The sequence below is a fragment of the Haliotis rufescens genome, unplaced genomic scaffold (genome assembly GCF_023055435.1).
Source record: "Haliotis rufescens isolate VD_foot unplaced genomic scaffold, xgHalRufe1.0.p SCAF_2, whole genome shotgun sequence".
In the NCBI taxonomy this organism is placed as follows: Eukaryota; Metazoa; Mollusca; class Gastropoda; order Lepetellida; family Haliotidae; genus Haliotis; species Haliotis rufescens.
This window is the reverse complement of record NW_025963890.1, coordinates 48,752,348-48,770,799: the sequence shown is the minus strand read 5'-3', so window position 1 is coordinate 48,770,799 and position 18,452 is coordinate 48,752,348. Positions and strand designations below refer to the sequence as shown.

Genomic DNA, 18,452 nt, shown 5'->3' with positions numbered 1-18,452 from the left:
TCATCATGGACACTGAACATCCCATGTAATTGTTAACAAATGTGACGTAATCAACATGGCATCATTTAATGTCATTGTCATCATTTTATTAACATTGTAGATGAAATTAGTACATGTTTGACTTAGTTTGTGTTGATTATCAATATGGTGTCACTTTACAAAATCATATCTTGTCTGTTGATATCTCCAGTTGCTTACTCTGGGCTGTTTGTATTTTTTGTGTTTGTAATCAATGTGGCGCAACTTTCCATAGCTTTGTAAAGAGTTTGCTTTCACTAGCTTTGTTAAAAGATTGCTTTTTGTCTTCTGCCCATCCTTGATAAAACAGTGTAAAACATCTCTGGACCCATCCGCCACCATAATTTGGTTTCGAATCCAGTCAAAATATGTGACTTTAAGTCAGTTTGTCAAATGACGAACTGTGCCATGTTACTAATAAGACAAGGAAATGGTGGCACCACTTCCTGAACAAAGCTTTTGCGGTGTGTGGGTCCAGGGTACATATAATAGAATGGAGATATAATGCCCTGAATAAACGAGGATGGCTTCTGTCTGGAGTTTTTGCTGTCTGTGCTGACAGTTGACCTTGTGTCTTGCAGGACGGACTCGGAGGAATCAACTGACGAGGAGTCCGGGAATGAGGAGGCGGAGGGTTCCGACAGCAGCTACGAGGAGGGGTCGTACGATGGTCGTCATGGCAACATTGTATATCAGTGCAAAGATGATGAGGCAATTGCCAAGGGCATCCCTGGTGCTAAGATGTTTGATCAGAATATTCGAGAGACGTATGTGTATTTTCTCTTCCTTATGTAGGTTTCTGGAATATAATCACCACTGATGAATCAAAAGATTTCTCTTTTTTCTTAGATTTGTAGTAGAACTAACCAATTTATATCTTAAGTGGCAGTGATAGAAACTAACACTTTTAGCTAACTAGTCCTTATAAAGATAACATGTAGCAAAACCCTTAAAAAGGGCTAATTTCTGCTAGTCCTTTTGGTACCTTAACTATTGGGCAGTGTGGCAAGGACTATAGGACCAGTGCCAATTTCTAATGCTGAGTGGACAAACAGGAAAACATGTTGTGATCCTCTGACTATATGCTTATATAAGCATTGTTTGTCTGTAATTTTGTTTACATGTTTAATTAGACTTGACAATTTTGACCATTTTTATATTCATATTTGTTTTCCTTTCATCTTTTGAAATGAGAATTGGGATTTGAATTTCCAAATAGAGTTCATGTTTAGCTGAGTAGAGGAACACATACAAGCATTTTACGTAGCAGGTGACAACACGTTCATGTTGTACAGTTTATCAATAGCATTGACTTTGGTACAAATGCACCAACAGGTTTGAGCTGAGTCAAGATATGCGGACATCGTGCAAGGTCCTCGCCACCTACCTGGTTGATTCCACAACCATCAAAACTTCCGAACTGGTAGGTTTCAATTTCTTGTTTGTCAGTTCCATGTTTGAACCGTGTCACCAGGAACCTGAACCCGTGAAAATCCGGGGTAGAATAGGTCTTCAGCAACCCATGCTTGCTGTAAAAGGCGACTATGCTTGTCATCAAAGGCGACTAACGGGATCGGGTGGTCAGGGTCACTGACTTGGTTGATGCATGTCATCGATCCCAATTGTGTGGATCGATGCTCATGATGTCAATCACTGGATTGTCTTGTCCAGATTTGATTATTTACAGACCGCCGTCATATTGCATAATATTGCTGAGTGCGGCGTAAAACAACACACACACACACACACGCACACACACACACACACGCACACACACACACACCACCAGGAACCTGAAGATTTGTGTGAACATGGTCTAAGGGGAGACAACTCTGTTTCAGAATACCAACCTCGGTACAATCCAGAAGGAGTGGTTTAACATCTCCAGCCAGAAGCTGTCCGACCACTACCAGGTGGAGGACTTCATGTCATCCTTCAACGAGATCTCCAAGAAGCTGCTGGAGTACATCGTCAATATGGCCGACCCAAATGTAAGTCCTGCCACGTCAATACCCCCAACCCGTGAAGATCCAGGGTAGAGTAGGTCTTCAACGACCCATGCTTGCCATAAAAGGCAACTATGCTTGTTGCAAGAGGCGACTTCTGGGATCGGGTGGTCAGGCTCGCTGACTTGGTTGATGCATATCATCGTATCCCAATTGCGTGGATTGATGCTCATGATGTCAATCACTAGATTGTCTGGTCCAGACTCGATTATTTACTGACCGCCGTCATATAGCTGGAATATTGCTGAGTGTGGTGTTAAACAACAAACAAACAAACAAAACAATACCCCCACATGGGTACAATGTGTGAAGCCCATTCCTGGTGTGCCCCGACGTGATATTCCTGGAATATTGCTCAAAGCGGCATAAAAACATAATCACTCACTCACTCAATATGGGAAACACAAAGGTGAGTCTTGCAATGTCAATATGTTTGACACAGATGTAACATGCAACATGGCTCACACAAACGTAAATCTGGATCATATCAACATATAACAGACACAAACATAAGTCTTGCAATGTAATGTCGTGACTCAATACAGATGTGTCAATATGCCTTGCTTATTGAGTCTTGAAAAATATGTCAGAGGAGTGAAAATGTAGAATATTGTGTTGAATTTATTTTCAAGTATTCTTTTACTGCAAAACATTAATTTTCACATCGTATTCAACACAGTACAGAATTATGTCAACATGATGTGCAGAATAGAAATTGTGCTCTTCCTGATGATCTGTAGTGGAATAATTTATATTGAAATGTTTCAAGGGAAACACCGCCCTCCACTACGCAGTTTCCAACTGCAACTTTGATGTCTGTAACCTCTTCCTCGACTCGGGTGTAGTGGACGTCAATAAGCAGAACAAGGCAGGCTACACCCCGGTGATGCTGGCCTCCCTGGCGTACATTCAGACCCATGGCCAGATCGAGACCGTGCGCCGACTCTTCAAGCAGGGAGACGTGAATGTCCGGTCTACTCAGGTGGGGGTCCCGCCCGTGCACAACCAGGCATTATAGTTACATATTTAAAAATATGAATGATTCCTTATATTTTGTCTATATATGAATTATTTTTGGATGTTATTCAAGCTAAGGTAAATGTTTAGGTTGGAGACCTTTTTTTCATAACAAAAAATGCAGGATCTGAGTGCTTGCCTGTAATTTCGAGGTGAAAATGGGGTAAAATTGTCTGTGTTCATGCATCGTATTGTGTGCATGTGTGGACCTCTGGGTCTATGCACAGGATACAGCAAATACTAGCTCACACACTCACTCACTCTCTCGAGCCGTGAAGATCCGAGTTAGAATAGGTCTTCAGCAACCAATCCTTGCCATAAAAGGCAACTATGCTTGTTGTAAGAGGCGACTAACGGGATCAAGTTTCCAGGCTCATGTCAGGATTATCTGGTCCAGACCGCCATCATATAGCTGGAATATTGTGGAGTGCTGCATTAAGCAACGAACCAACACTCACTAACTAATTGTCTGTGGTTCCAGGCAGGTCAGACAGCCCTGATGCTGGCGATCAGTCATGGCCGCACCAACATGGTGGAGTTTCTTCTGGATGCCGGAGCAGACGTCAACGCCCACGACAACGATGGTTCCACCGCACTCATGTGTGCATGTGAACATGGCCACAACGACATTGTAAAGGTGTTGCTGAGTCATCCCGCTACTGATGCCAACCTGACCGACAACGTGAGTACCAGCACCGCCTGCTCCTTGATGTAACCACTGTTTACCATGGGACAAGCAGGAGATGAAGACAATTTCAATTTCAATTAATTTTCAAAATTTGTCCAAAAACAGTTTGTCTCATCTCAGTGTGTCCTGCACTGTAGAAACTCCCTCGTAAATTTTGAGATTGTCTTATAGTTAATATATCTGTTTCCTTGTAACTTTGTTCTTTATTGAAATGTAAAGACCTTTAGTGAATTTGCACCATATTATCCTATCCATATATTTCATATCATCCTATCCATTGTATATACTTTGTATCACCCTAGATGTGGTATATAATCGTATCATGCATATGGCGTGAATGTCCAGTGATAAAAGTGTTGTTATCAAACATTCAGATATTTCCCTCTTCCAATATAACGATGGCGTACTTCAGTCATACATCATCTGCTGATGATGGGTAGACCGCGGAGGTAAACAGTATGTTGTTTCTCACAGTTTTAGTTCCTGTATTCATGGTCATTGTGTATCTCCATCTTGGTACATCTTGCTGTCTCTCTGGTTTTACAGCAGTACCTCATACCAGTCACACACTCACAAATACAGCCTTGTGATTGTGTCACTCTCTTTGTCTTAGGATGATTTTATTCTTGCACTTTTCGTTCCAAAGCAGCAATGTCAATTGATGAAAATATTACATTCACGAAATAACTGAACAAATACAAAATTGTTTCATGCAAAATGAAATCTCATAAAAATCAGATCTTAGTTCTCGCTAGTACTAAACAAGATCTTAGGATCCAACCTTTCATCCAACCAATCAGAGCGTTGCTTACCAGATCAGGAAAGTGACAGTCAGAATGTGTTTTCTGTTCTTGCAACCTCGAGAAAATTAACACGGGTGTTCCGAATGACAGTTGCAGGCTTTATGACTGAATCCACACGATGTAGGCCATCTGTTAGCCATTCCAGAATGTTCTTTTGTTTAGTTTACAATTTTTCAATCAAAAATGTATCACAATGTGTTTCGAAATGTAGTCGCCAGTTTGAAACTAGTGCTGTAGAGCACAAGAAAGATCCCTTCTGATTGGCTAATGTCGACTTCTTGTCAGTCATTCCATTTACATTTCCATTGTCCCTCGGTCATTGGTTGGTCTGACATGACTCGTAATGGGATATGTCCTCATATCTTTGTTTTTAGCGGTAGCAAGAACAAAGATCTGCTTTTAATGTGATTGTGCAGCATGCATTTAGATAAATGAATTTATTTTAAATTAACGTCCAGAAAGACATCATCATCTTAAACAGTGTGTGGTTTTGTATCTGTGTGGGGGAGAGGTGTTGGGTGTGGAGGAATTAAATTCACGCCCGTGAATTTGACTAAAAGACACACACTTTGCTTCCTACCCCATGAAGTATGTGGAAATCAACAAAATTCAACATGTTTTAGAAGTTACTTGCATCCTGTGTGTATCTATGGTTTTTGCACATATTTATTTCTTTTTGTTTTGTTTGTTCTGTTAGCCTTAGTTTTGTTTTGTTGTCAGGACGGCAGCACGGCCCTGTCAATTGCGATGGAGGCAGGCCACAAAGATATTGGTGTGGTTCTTTACGCACACCTTAATTTCTCCAAGACCTCACCTGTAAGTTGTGTTGCTAGTTTTCAGTTTGCTTGCCCCTGCCCTTTGTATCTACAGAGACACAGGGGTGTTCTGGGAGAAGGTGGTACCGTGGAGAGGCGTTTAGGTCACGCTGATTGGAGCTGCCGGCAACACAACATTAAACTGAAATCATTACATTTCCCCTTCAGCTCTTTTTTTAAGGATTAAAATTTATGACTTTAGTCCAAGCTGATACAGCAAACCTACACAATAATAGATATTCTGAAACGAACAAAATATTCTTTATAGATTTTAAGCTACCAAGCCAATCAGAAATTGAAAGAATGTGCGATCCGAACATTGCACAAATATGGCCGTGTTTCCACTACTCCCAGAACGCTCCTGTAGTCGTGTCATCCCGAGTCCTTCAGTAGTTCGTACCCATATGACCAGCATCATGTGTATTTAGTCATCCGGTCATTTATGAATTATTTTGTGGGCGAATAACATAATGTCAGAAACAAATGAGGATCTAACAAGAGGTTGTAATTATCTGCCATTTTACAAAATGCTGTATCCTTCATTATAATTTGATAATGACCTTTGTTTTTGGAAATACCAAAGTACACTGTATAAGAACCATGGATAGGTCTCTTCACAAGTTGGAAATACCAAAGTACACTGTATAAGAACCATGGATAGGTCTCTTCACATGCCAAGTTTTAGAAAGAAAGTTGTAAATACCCAGTCATTACAGTCAACACTTGATGTACTGGATTCCACACTCCTACATACCCCTTTACCATGTACGACCTAAACTCTATATACCCCTTTACCACCTACGACCTACACTCTTTATACTCCTTTACCATGTACGACCTACACTCTTTATACCCCTTTACCATGTACGACCTAAACTCTTTATACTCCTTTACCATGTACGACCTAAACTCTATATACCCCTTTACCATGTACGACCTAAACTCTTTATACTCCTTTACCACCTACGACCTAAACTCTTTATACTCCTTTACCACCTACGACCTACACTCTTTATACTCCTTTACCACCTACGACCTACACTCTTTATACTCCTTTACCCCGACAACCTACGCTCTATGTACTCCTTTACCACGTACAACCTACACTCTATATACTCTTTTACCACGTACAACCTACACTCTATATACCCTTTTACCACGTACGACCTACACTCTATATACCCTTTTACCACGTACTACCTACGCTCTATGTAGTCCTTTACCACGTACAACCTACACTCTATATACCCTTTTACCACGTACGACCTACACTCTATAAACCCTTTTACCACGTACGACCTACACTCTATGTAGTCCTTTACCACGTTCAACCTACACTCTATATACCCTTTTACCACGTACGACCTACACTCTATAAACCCTTTTACCACGTACGACCTACACTCTATATACCCTTTTACCACGTACGACCTACACTCTATGTAGTCCTTTACCACGTACAACCTACACTCTATATACCCTTTTACCACGTACGACCTACACTCTATGTAGTCCTTTACCACGTACGACCTACACTCTATGTACTCCTTTACCACGTACGACCTACTCTCTATATTCTCCTTTACCACGTACGACCTACACTCTATATACTCCTTTACCATGTACGACCTACGCTCTATATACCCTTTTACCATGTATGACATACCCTCCATGTACCCCTTTGCCACGTATGACCTACGCCCTACGTACCCCTTTGCCACTAATAACCTATGCTCCAATACACCCCTTTACAATGTACGTCCTACGCTCTACCTACCCCTTTACCACGTACGCCCTACACTCTACGTACCCTGTGCCAGCTCCTGATCCACAAGCTACATTGACCCACACACCTGCATGGCAACTGTTGTGTCACAGATACTGATGGAAAATATAATAAGATCACACGCCAAATATTGCATAGTTATCTTTCAATCTGCCGAGTTCAATTTATCTCAACAACAAAATAGGTCCCTTTATGAAATGTTGGAATCTGGTGTTTTCTAATTGGCTGAATACTCAATGTTCACCTGATGATTTGTACAAGAATTGCAGCCAGTGGAGGCCTGAGGTCAAACAGGTACGCCTCTCCCTTTTGCTTGTAAGGGGCAACTAAATAAGATCTCATATTGACCAAAAGTTTGTTGTGATTATTTACAGACCATTGTGATTTGACAGGAGTATTGCTGACAGACTGATAAAACAACAAACTTATCAAACCAAACAAATTGTTCCCCCTCAGATGTCCCCTTCTTACTTTCCATCAGTATACAGTATATGTATACAACTCGAAGAAGGCTAACAGAAAACCTGATTCTTTCATGCTGCTATAGTTACATGGCATGACAGATTAACTATTGTAATATGAAAGAATAGGGTGTTCTTTAACTTCTTTTGAGTAGTATATGAACCTTTCGGCACTTGGTCTCGTGGAATAGAACCCTTTCGCACTGGAACCTGGTTACATGAAGCTAACAGCATCTGCTATTGATGATTCTAAAGATAAAGATGTTTAGGAAACATTTCGAAAAATACTACTCGAAATGAGGTAAAGAACACCTGGTTCTTTGATGTGTTCTTTAACTTCTTTTGGGTATAATATGTACATCTCATCTAAAAGAACAAAATCTGTTTATATAAAAATTCAGTTTGTCTAACCAGGTGTTCAGTCTTTAGGATTTGTTGTATATATTTTCTATTGTATTTAAATCTCCTGAATTCAATAAGCATACGCCTTCATCTGTTCCTATTGTTGTTTGTTGTAACTGTTCTGAATCCGATGTTGTAAACGTTTATCCGAGGTTGTAAACGTTTATCTGATGCCATGTTGTCACAGCACCGCTTCCTTATGTTGAGTTTAGTTGCACAGTTGTCTCTGCCCTCAGTTGCCTGTTTCTACGTCTGGTGTTCAGTATGCATGTCGTGTTTTCTTCTAGGGTCTTGTGAGAAAACGCAAGAGTTCCAGCTCGCCCACACCAAGGTAAACTTCTGGCTCTACCATACTAAATATTACTAAAAAGTTTGCGCTGGGCCGTGGTCAGCTTTATTTGGATTGTCACGTTACGGGTGTAGTTGATTGGAGGTATAGGAGTTCTGGAGAAAAAATGAAAACTAATAAATTTATCAACAAAACTATTCTATGAAGTTTTCATTAATAATTAAGTGAGTGAGTTGCGATGAATGCTGCTTTGAACAGTATTTCAGTTACATCTTGCATGTCAACTCCATTTAAGAGAAAGCCCAAAGTGGTTTTTTTTACTGTTTGGTAAACCCACAAGTTTGAGTATGAGACTGACCAATGATCATAATCTTGGTAATCATGGATTTGAACCAATGATCAGCAGATCCTGCCACAGCTAAGGGACACAACACTGCTCACCAAATGGTAGCCCTAGATCTCTGGGCTACTATGTGCTCCCAATGTGTTTTGGTCATGATACATCTAAGATACGTCTTTGTTGTATTTAATTAAAAATGTGAGTGAAATGATTCATTTTTCTGGTCGGGTTTTATGTACAAAATATAGTTACTTCAAGATATGTACAGTCATATTCAAAGATGAAAACGCATCAATTGTTATAATACTTGATGATAATGTGGAGAGCTAACGGTAACATAAGGTGAAACTTGTACTTACTTGCAGTCTTTAGACACTGCAGCACTGATGTTATGAAGAATGGCTTCAGGTTTGACTCTCAGCATCCTTAGTTATTCTGCATGTCTAGACTGTCCTCATATTGGCTTCCTCACTAACACCAGGTGCATCGTGGTAGTCACTACTTCCTGTACAGTGTCACAGTATTACTGTCTCTAATCACATTCTTCTATTTATTTGTTTCATAATACTGCATTTATTTCATCCTTCATTCTTTGTTTTCAGATTATAAATGGTTTTTATTACTAAACATTTGGTTATAGGGTATATAAGCTGTAGCTAGCTTGACTCATTAATCTGTATGTTGATACATGTATCATGTAGAATGTAGTATAACAAGCATAGTATACACACTTGGGACTGTACAGAGTATAACAAGTATATTATACACATTGGGACTGTACAGAGTATATCAAGCATATTATACACACTAGGGACTGTACAGAGTATAACAAGTATATTATACACACTTGGGATTGTACAGAGTATAACAAGTATATTATACACACTTGGGACTGTACAGAGTATAACAAGTATATTATACACACTTGGGACTGTACAGAGTATAACAAGTATATTATACACACTTGGGATTGTACAGAGTATAACAAGTATATTATACACACTTGGGACTGTACAGAGTATAACAAGTATATTATACACACTTGGGACTGTACAGAGTATATCAAGCATATTATACACACTTGGGACTGTACAGAGTATAACAAGTATATTATACACACTTGGGACTGTACAGAGTATATCAAGCATATTATACACACTAGGGACTGTACAGAGTATAACAAGTATATTATACACACTTGGGACTGTACAGAGTATATCAAGTATATTATACACACTAGGGACTGTACAGAGTATTACAAGTATATTATACACACTTGGGACTGTACAGAGTATAACAAGCATAATATACACACTTGGTACAATTTAAATTGGTTTGGGAGGGATGACTCTTCTGGGAAATGATAAATATGTTGTTTTGTTTCAATCAAAAAAGGTCCAATGCACAGATTTTGAAGCAACATTCTGATCCCACACATTTCCTGCCTTTTTATCCCTGCCAAAGACAAGATTTTATACTTTAATAAATAACAAAATTGTCAAGAAATGGTTCTCAGATTATCACTGACAGCTCAGTGTCTTTGTAGACACATTTACCCATTTTTGATTCAATTTCTGTCATCATATAGCATACTTCTAAACATTAGCCTCTGTGCAAAGCTTTCCCACACAGACTCTGGTTGGTGATAGAATATCTCCCCTTTATACTGGCAGAAGGATCTGAACTTGACTAAATGAGATAGTTGAATATAAAGGGAAATGGCATCAGGAATTCTTAAAGGAACCACACTTGTATGGCTTTTAGATTGTATCAAGATTGTCATTAATTGTCTAGATTTTGCTTAAATTCTAGCTTTTTCAAATCTTGTCATAGTAACAAATATGCATGTGATTAAAAGGGCAATGTTTAGTTGTATATTAAACTGCTTATGTACATAACCTAAACATATTGTGGCAAAAAAATACTGATACGTTTTGCCTATTGGAACATGTGTTGATGCTGTTAGCATACTAAGATTAACTTGAAAAAATGCTGATTCAAAATAGTAATTTTATAAGTAAGTATCCAGCTACAACAAAACAAAATCTTATTGATATTGTGATATTCTTTCAGAAAAATATCTTGATTCTGTGCATATTATAAACGACATAGGTTTTCTTTTACTTTTAAACTTAATGATGTCAATATATGTACATAAATTTTGATCCAATTTTCCAATTTGTATTTTCTTCCAGCCGGCATTCCCGGTAACAGTAGTCATGGAAACAATGCTGTGAGAGGACTCCCTTTGACCATTGGATGGCTGGACACTGATGTGGTCAGGGATTCAACAATGCAAGGGAGACAACTCTTGATATTATCTTGCTACTATGTGCCATTTGTATAAAGGACAATTCCCTCTAGTATCTATGCAGTGTGTTGTTTGTATGTCGGTTTATACACACTACTATCTCGCCTCCTCTGGACACGATGCTCGCCTCAGCTCTACCTCGTAGTTTCTCATCGTTCTCCGACACATTCTCAACAACCCAGGTTTACATGTTCCTTGCTCCATTGCTCCATGCGAGCAGCGCAGAATAGACTCACATGGGTTTTCCGGAAGGCGCAATGTAAAATATTTTTGCCTTTATACCTTGATTAAAATATGCATGCTTGTTAGACAGCTAGATCATTTCAAAGAAGTTTTTTGAAAATCTAGTTGACATTTTAAAACGAGGTTGTTTGTCAGCTTTTACTCTATTTATGATCATGATATTGATTTGTTTTAACACTGGTGATGTGCATTGTTACATTGCAGTACTAGTTATTTTATTTGAGATTTTATGCAGGTTTGCTTTTAGCGTTTCAATAAATCATTGCGATACAATGTAGATTTGACCTCAGTGTAGTTTTATGACCTTGTAAAGAACATGTAATAATACACAAATATTTAGGACATAAAACTTCCTGTTTGTCTGCTGGTGCACCGAGCTGCAGTCAGTAACAGTGTTAAGTGTGTTGTCCTAGGAGAAGACTTCCTGCTGCATACTTAATGTTATTTTAGCGTGCTATTGATATTACAATATAATGCTGTAAGTGGATCTGTTAGATTTATTTTTGCTTTTGAAGACATATATTTTAAGTCTTTGAAAGGCATTTAGAAGTGATACACAAAAGGAAGAGAATTTATGGATGTCAACTTCTTTATTATGAGGAACACAACGTTTCGGATAATATACTTACTCCTTCACCATTTCATTTCACGTGATGAAGGTGTAAGTATATACTCCGAAATGTTGTGTTCCTCATAATATAGAAGTTGACATCCATAAATTCTCTTCCTGACATATATTTTGCTTGGTAGAAACTAATTTTATATAGACGTAATTTGAAATTTACTCTCCAAATTTGTTACACATGAGAGAAATATTTGTCAGTTTATTTTTTAAAGTTATTAACATCAATATTTGCTATTGTGTGATATCTACAACTTAGAGGCTTTTGCATAGACACATGTTGATTGTCCTAGATGTGTATGCCAATGAGAGTGTCATCATTAACTCTTGCTCTGCCCTCTTTGTAACTACTACTATGGTGCTATATCATTATCATTCGCTTAGCACAGGAAGAGTTAATGATACTATCTGTAACCATGGCGAGGAGACACTGAGAGGTGACAAATTGTGTGTTTTGTTGTATTCCAATGTCTACACTCAGATTACGTTATACCATTGTAAAGTCTCCAGCTTGGACATGTAATGATCGTCTTCTATGCTGATGAAGTATGAGTTGTGTACTCGGGATGTGACGGGATTGGGTGTGAAGGGATATATGTTGGGATCGGATTATGTCAGACTTTAATCCTGAGGTTGGATTCTGAACAGCATTATGCAGATACATTTGAGAAATTGCAGCATAGCATAACACAATAACAAAGGTTGTGACGACATGAAAATTGATCTCACTGTGGAGTATCAGGTGGTTATGACCCTGGCTTGTGTTCGTCTAGGTTTGTCTGACAGGTCGGGCAGAATCTGTTTGTCTGACAATCTAGAAGTCAAGCAGGATGTGACTGCAGGGACAGAAATTAACCCCGAAAGTCGTCCATTCATTGACAATATACAGTGAAACCTGTCATCTTAATAATTTCTGTTGAGCATGTCAAAATATAATGAGATAGACATTTATTAGTACCGTGATGTGTAAATGAAGACATTTATTTGTTTGGATTAATTTGGTTCAAAGTTTTGGAAAACCAACTGAACAGTTTGATATACTACCACCTTCAAGGTACTTTTAGTTTAAAGAAGTGGCCCTGTCAGGAATTAAATTGCTAATGCCCAAATTAAATGGCATCTAAGCATTCAGTTATTTCTCCAAACATGAAATAATTGATATATAATTACAACCCAATAATTGCCCATTTGTTGATTGTTGTATTGACTCTCCATCCCCTGAACGCCAGCCCCTGGCCCAGATTGTGTATTGTAACCTTGACAGTAGCGGCTTCATGCAAAGATGACCAGCTTTGTATTCAGATACAGTCTGCATTTAAGTGGAAGAAACTAGCATGTGTACAGGAGTTTAGTGATGTACAGTAATATATTCCCATGTATTTATTGATCAACGTATATACTTTCTCTTCTGTCAACAACCTTCCATGTATCGTCATACCATTCATATTCAACCACCGGAAGTGTAAAGGTCATAGCAACATTAACCCGTGTAACTCGGCTTGTTTGGTAGTCCTGTGATCCTATTGGTTAAAGGGTTAAGTTCACTACACCAGGATGTCGGTCAGAACATCAATCTAGACTTGTGTACTTGGGTCGTCTTCAGAACACCAAGCTAGACTTGTGTACGTGGGTCGTCTTCAGAACACCAATCTAGACTTGTCTACTTGGGTCGTCTTCAGAACACCAATCTAGACTTGTCTACTTGGGTCGTCTTCAGAACACCAATCTAGACTTGTCTACTTGGGTCGTCTTCAGAACACCAATCTAGACTTGTCTACTTGGGTCGTCTTCAGAACACCAATCTAGACTTTTGTACTTGGGTCGTCTTCAGAACACCAATCTAGACTTGTGTACTTGGGTCGTCTTCAGAACACCAATCTAGACTTGTGTACTTGGGTCGTCTTCAGAACACCAATCTAGACTTGTCTACTTGGGTCGTCTTCAGACCACCAATCTAGACTTGTCTACTTGGGTCGTCTTCAGACCACCAATCTAGATTTGTGGATTTGGGTCATCTTCAGACCACCAATCTAGACTTGTCTACTTGGGCCGTCTTCAGAACACCAATCTAGACTTGTCTACTTGGGTCGTCTTCAGAACACCAATCTAGACTTGTCTACTTGGGTCATCTTCAGACCACCAATCTAGACTTGTCTACTTGGGCCGTCTTCAGAACACCAATCTAGACTTGTCTACTTGGGCCGTCTTCAGAAAACCAATCTAGACTTCTGTACCTCGTGTTACTACCGGTATGTTTTTACGATACAATACAATTGTGTGGTGTATGGTTAAATCACAAGCTTGCCACACCTACGATCTGTGTTTGATTCCCACAAAGTTTATGATTGCCATGAAACCTTTTACAAACCTGACTTTTGTCCATCCTCACGTGTGAAGGGCTGTGTTGACCAGAACATGTTTTTTCTTGCCATAGAAGATATCATCTTAACACACATCTTCTTTTTTTTTTTAAATGACGCATTTCACTGATGTTATCATCGTGGCTTAATTAAGTGTTGGCAATAGAGGTGAGATTTGAAATATCTGATTATGGGTTGTTGTGTATTGGGTGAATATGTCAGCCATTGCCCCAGGATGTAGGATGTGGAATGTTTGACCTACTTTCTACAGGGATGTAATGATACGAGTTATATGACAGTGGCAGGCTTCTATCCCTGTCGCCTGCCGTTGTCTGTGGATGTCCATGTCAAGGATGTGATAACAGCTATAACAGCCACAACTAGGGTGTATTCACCTGTTGCTGTGGTTACAGTGTCACACACCATGCTGTTGCTGCACATTTTCAGTGGCCTGTTAAGATCAATGAAGCAGATTTTTGTTGTTTATAATTTTCTATGGGGGTGGTGAGATTGAATGCCTTTCATAGATTCGGTTCATGTTGATATCAATTCAACATTGTAAAAAACATACTCATTGAAGGAAATCTGATCGTGTTTCTGTGAAGAGGTTTGTCAATGATGAGCTTGTTTATTTTTAATCCATCTTGTTAAGAGATGTAACTCAATAGTAACATACCGTTTAGAATGTTTCTTAATTTGGGATTAGGGTGGGTGGGGATTATAAATATGGGGTGAAATCAGTGCTTCATTGAAATTATTACAAGACCTCTGGCATTCTTTTCTTTTATTTATAGTTCACAACACATTCAAAACAAAATTCAACAAATTGCAAAAATATGTTTTATTTTTTTATTTGCAACAATTTCCGATTGTGTCCATTGTTGGTAGATGTCTGAAAGGCATGACTGAGACCCTTTAACATCATTCCAAGCAGGAATGTTGTACACACATGACTCAGGAGGCACCAGGTTACACTTCTCCCACCCTGTCTCCTGTACAGACACTGGCAATCCCCCGACACTCATCTTGTGAGGCTGACCCACTCCTCTGCCCTCTGTTTCCTTGTCCAAGTCTTAGCATCCTGTTTTATGAATGATCTCTTGATAAGGGTTGTGTCTTGTTTTGTTTTTAACTCCATCTTGTGATGCAGGTCACTTTTCACTGATGTTTAAGGTTGTTTGAAGGTATGTTAGAGAAATAATGTGTAAATATTCCTGTCAAATGCATTCCACTTTAGTTTTACAAATTATTTACTTCAGGTTAAGTTTGTATTTTTGTTGAACACATTATTAAAAAAATACATAATAAAAAAGTTGGGATAGTTGAATTCCATGAAATAGTGCCTTAGATTTCCCTTTAGTTTCCAGGTTTATCTAAGTGGTTATACCTGTAGAGTATACAAGAAGACAATGGATCAATGTTTTTTCTTTCTCTGTTATTTCACAGGCAGCCATGATATAGCTGTAATATTGCTGACTCGGGCGTAATGGAGTTAACTCTCTCACTCTTTGTTTTTACCAAGTTTCAGTTAATAAGTCTGTCTAGAATGGTTTCCACTGCCCTGTCTCCACTGAACAGCTGTGTGTATGTATGTATATAATATTCTACATAACATTACATATCACTAGTCTATAAGGCAATAAAGCTTCATTAACAATGTACAACTGTCTCCTGTTGTCTGTTCAGAAGATGGACAGTACTGACAATACTGCTGACTTCCACAGCATGTGAGGTGAGGTGAAATGGGATTTATCAGCACGTCCAAGATTATTGCACTTATATGGCAAGGTGTGTGTGTGTGTGTGCGTGCGTGCGTGCGTGCGTGCGTGCGTGCTTGTGATAGTTGGGACTAATACCGATTTTATAGTGCTAGCCCACTCAGACACAGTATACTGACACCGCACCGACCATTCCTTGTTTAAGCCCCTTAATGCCAGGCAGGGTTACAACAAGAACAATTTTCTCAGTTGCATTTCATTAAATTGATCTTTGATTCAGTCAGTGACCTACTGCTCTCCCACATCATACAATTATGCAGACACCTTGAGCGATTACTGAAGTCGGGGGTAGAATAGGACTTCAGTAACACATGCTTGCCGTAAAAGGCGACTATGCTTGCCGTAAGAGGCAACTAACAGGATTGGGTGGTCAGGCTTGCTGACTTGGTTGATGCATGTCATTGATCCCAATTGCGTGGATCGATGCTCATGATATCAGTCACTGGATTGTCTGGTCCAGACTCGATTATTTACAGACTGCCGTCATATAGCTGGAATATTGCTGAGTGAGGCATAAAACAACAAACCAACAACAACAATATTACTTAAGTACTGTTGTGGTGTCAACCCCAACCAACTCACTCATCCAGCTGAGGGGGATTATTGTTTATACAGAGAGTGAATGATGTTCTACGCCACAGAAATATTACAGCTGTGTACTGCCGGCCTTTGTAAATCATGTCTTGGCAGACTAGTGGCCGTGGCATGAGCGGCAACCCCTGCACTGTGTGAGCATACACAGACAAACATCTAGTGTCTGAAATTAACATATTTTACCGATAAAAACAGTTGTTAAAATATTATTATAATAAAAAGGAGCCCAGTAGGGCTGGGACGAGTCCAAATTTACTATCCGGGTACCCACCACCCTATTACCCAATCTCATTAAAATCAGATCTTAGTTCTTGCTTTGTTTAGCGGTAGCGAGAACTGAGGTCTGATTTTAATGAGATTGTCCTATTACCCAACCCTACCTGGGTACCCAATATAGGTCTCAGGAGATGTCTCAAAATGTGCGATGGGGAACATTTTTAGCATAGCCCTGGCAAAACGTATTTTGATACATGTATTAAACGATCTGGTCATTCATACACTGAAGTTGAATTAAGTTATATCTTTATTCAACTGGGGCGGTCGGGTAGCCTAGTGGTTAAAGTGTTCGCTCGTCACGCCGAAAACACCCGGGTTCGATTCCCGACATGGGTACAATGTGTGAAGCCCATTTCTGGTGTCCCCCGCTGTGATATTGCTGGAATATTGCTAAAAGCGGCGTAAAACCATACTCACTGACTCACTCACTTTATTCAACCATATGAAAAATCTAAAGGAATGGGGGCATAGTCAGAAAGAAATGCGAACATTAGTGACTTTAGTGTAACCATAGAGTTCCAGATAATCTTTGTCATTAAACAATATATCACGTGACAAACCACGAGTTCGGGTAGTCCTGTGGGTACCTAGGTCCTACTCAGTACCCACCTGAACCGGGTACCCGAGTTACCCGTCCCAGCCCTAGAGCCCAGAGATTCTCTTCATTTTCAGACTGATACTGCAGTAATTTAGACTTGCTAATATCACAGACTTGCATGAGCTGTATTGGATATATATATTTCAGGGTCTGTATGACACTTACACACAGTCGACCAGGTAACATGTTGTGAGCACTTGGACCTCCTTGGATGACTATACCAAGCATGGAAGCTCGGGGCCTATTCTGGGTATACAATAGTGACAATATCAAGCCAGACAAATCGACATGTTAGTATCAAGATGGTTGCCACAATGTGGTCAGTTCATTTTCAAAATCCGGTTGGAATTCAATATTCATTGTGGAAAAAAACTACAACTGGATCCTGCAGTGTCTGTTTCATATCCAGTGGTTTCATGGAGGACGAAACTGGCACCCAGGGTGTGTCTTAGCTCAATGCAAAGACGGGCACCATGGTCTAGTGGTAGAGCGTCCGCCTGAAGAGTTGAAGGTCTGGATTTCGATTCCTGGCCGCATCATACCAAAAGACATTAAAAGATGGTACTTGTTGTTACCCTGTCTGGTGCCCGCCAGTCAGTCTGAGTAGGGTGTTCATGTTAAACTTTGTCATGGTATCTCATTGGTTGGCACTATAAAATCGACATTAGTCCAGACACGAACAGGCAGTCACAAGCACGCAAATGACATCTGACATGTGGTTGTCCGGGCGATCAAAAATCGAATTGCAAATCTGTGATATTTATATAGACCATATCAATCCCATTTGCTGCCATTGCAACCACTGGCTCCTTATTTAAAGGCACGTGATATCACGTGCTGCACACTGCAAAAACATAACCTGTGAGTACGTGTCAGTCAGTCAGTCATTTTTGTTGTTGTTTAACGCCGCAATAAGCTCTATTCATGCCACATGACGGCGGCCTGTAAATAATCGAGTATGGATCAGACAATGCAGTGATCTGTTGTGAGCAACGCTCCATGCCACCAGGGTACGATGTGCCACGCTATCAACCACGTCACCAAG

General features: G+C 39.6%; 1 protein-coding gene across 15 annotated transcripts in view; it reads left to right on the top strand.

Annotated features, from left to right (window-relative positions):
* The window catches only part of LOC124146271 (serine-rich adhesin for platelets-like), a 99,813-nt gene extending 83,991 nt beyond the window's left edge, over window positions 1-15,822 (top strand). For 10 of the 15 annotated variants that reach the window (XM_048400089.1, XM_048400085.1, XM_046516487.2 and 7 more), the window contains 8 exons: window positions 600-785; window positions 1,354-1,441; window positions 1,860-2,009; window positions 2,794-3,006; window positions 3,523-3,723; window positions 5,253-5,348; window positions 8,284-8,327; window positions 10,821-15,822. In XM_048400089.1, coding sequence (XP_048256046.1) covers window positions 600-785; window positions 1,354-1,441; window positions 1,860-2,009; window positions 2,794-3,006; window positions 3,523-3,723; window positions 5,253-5,348; window positions 8,284-8,327; window positions 10,821-10,836 — 994 coding nt within the window. In that variant the 3' untranslated portion in view covers window positions 10,837-15,822. Of the gene's footprint in view, window positions 1-599; window positions 786-1,353; window positions 1,442-1,859; window positions 2,010-2,793; window positions 3,007-3,522; window positions 3,724-4,103; window positions 4,179-5,252; window positions 5,349-8,283; window positions 8,328-8,990; window positions 9,034-10,820 lie in introns of all 15 variants that reach the window. The other 5 variants (XM_048400083.1, XM_048400088.1, XM_048400087.1 and 2 more) reach the window with 5 other exon arrangements.
* The last annotated feature ends 2,630 nt before the right edge of the window (window positions 15,823-18,452 follow it).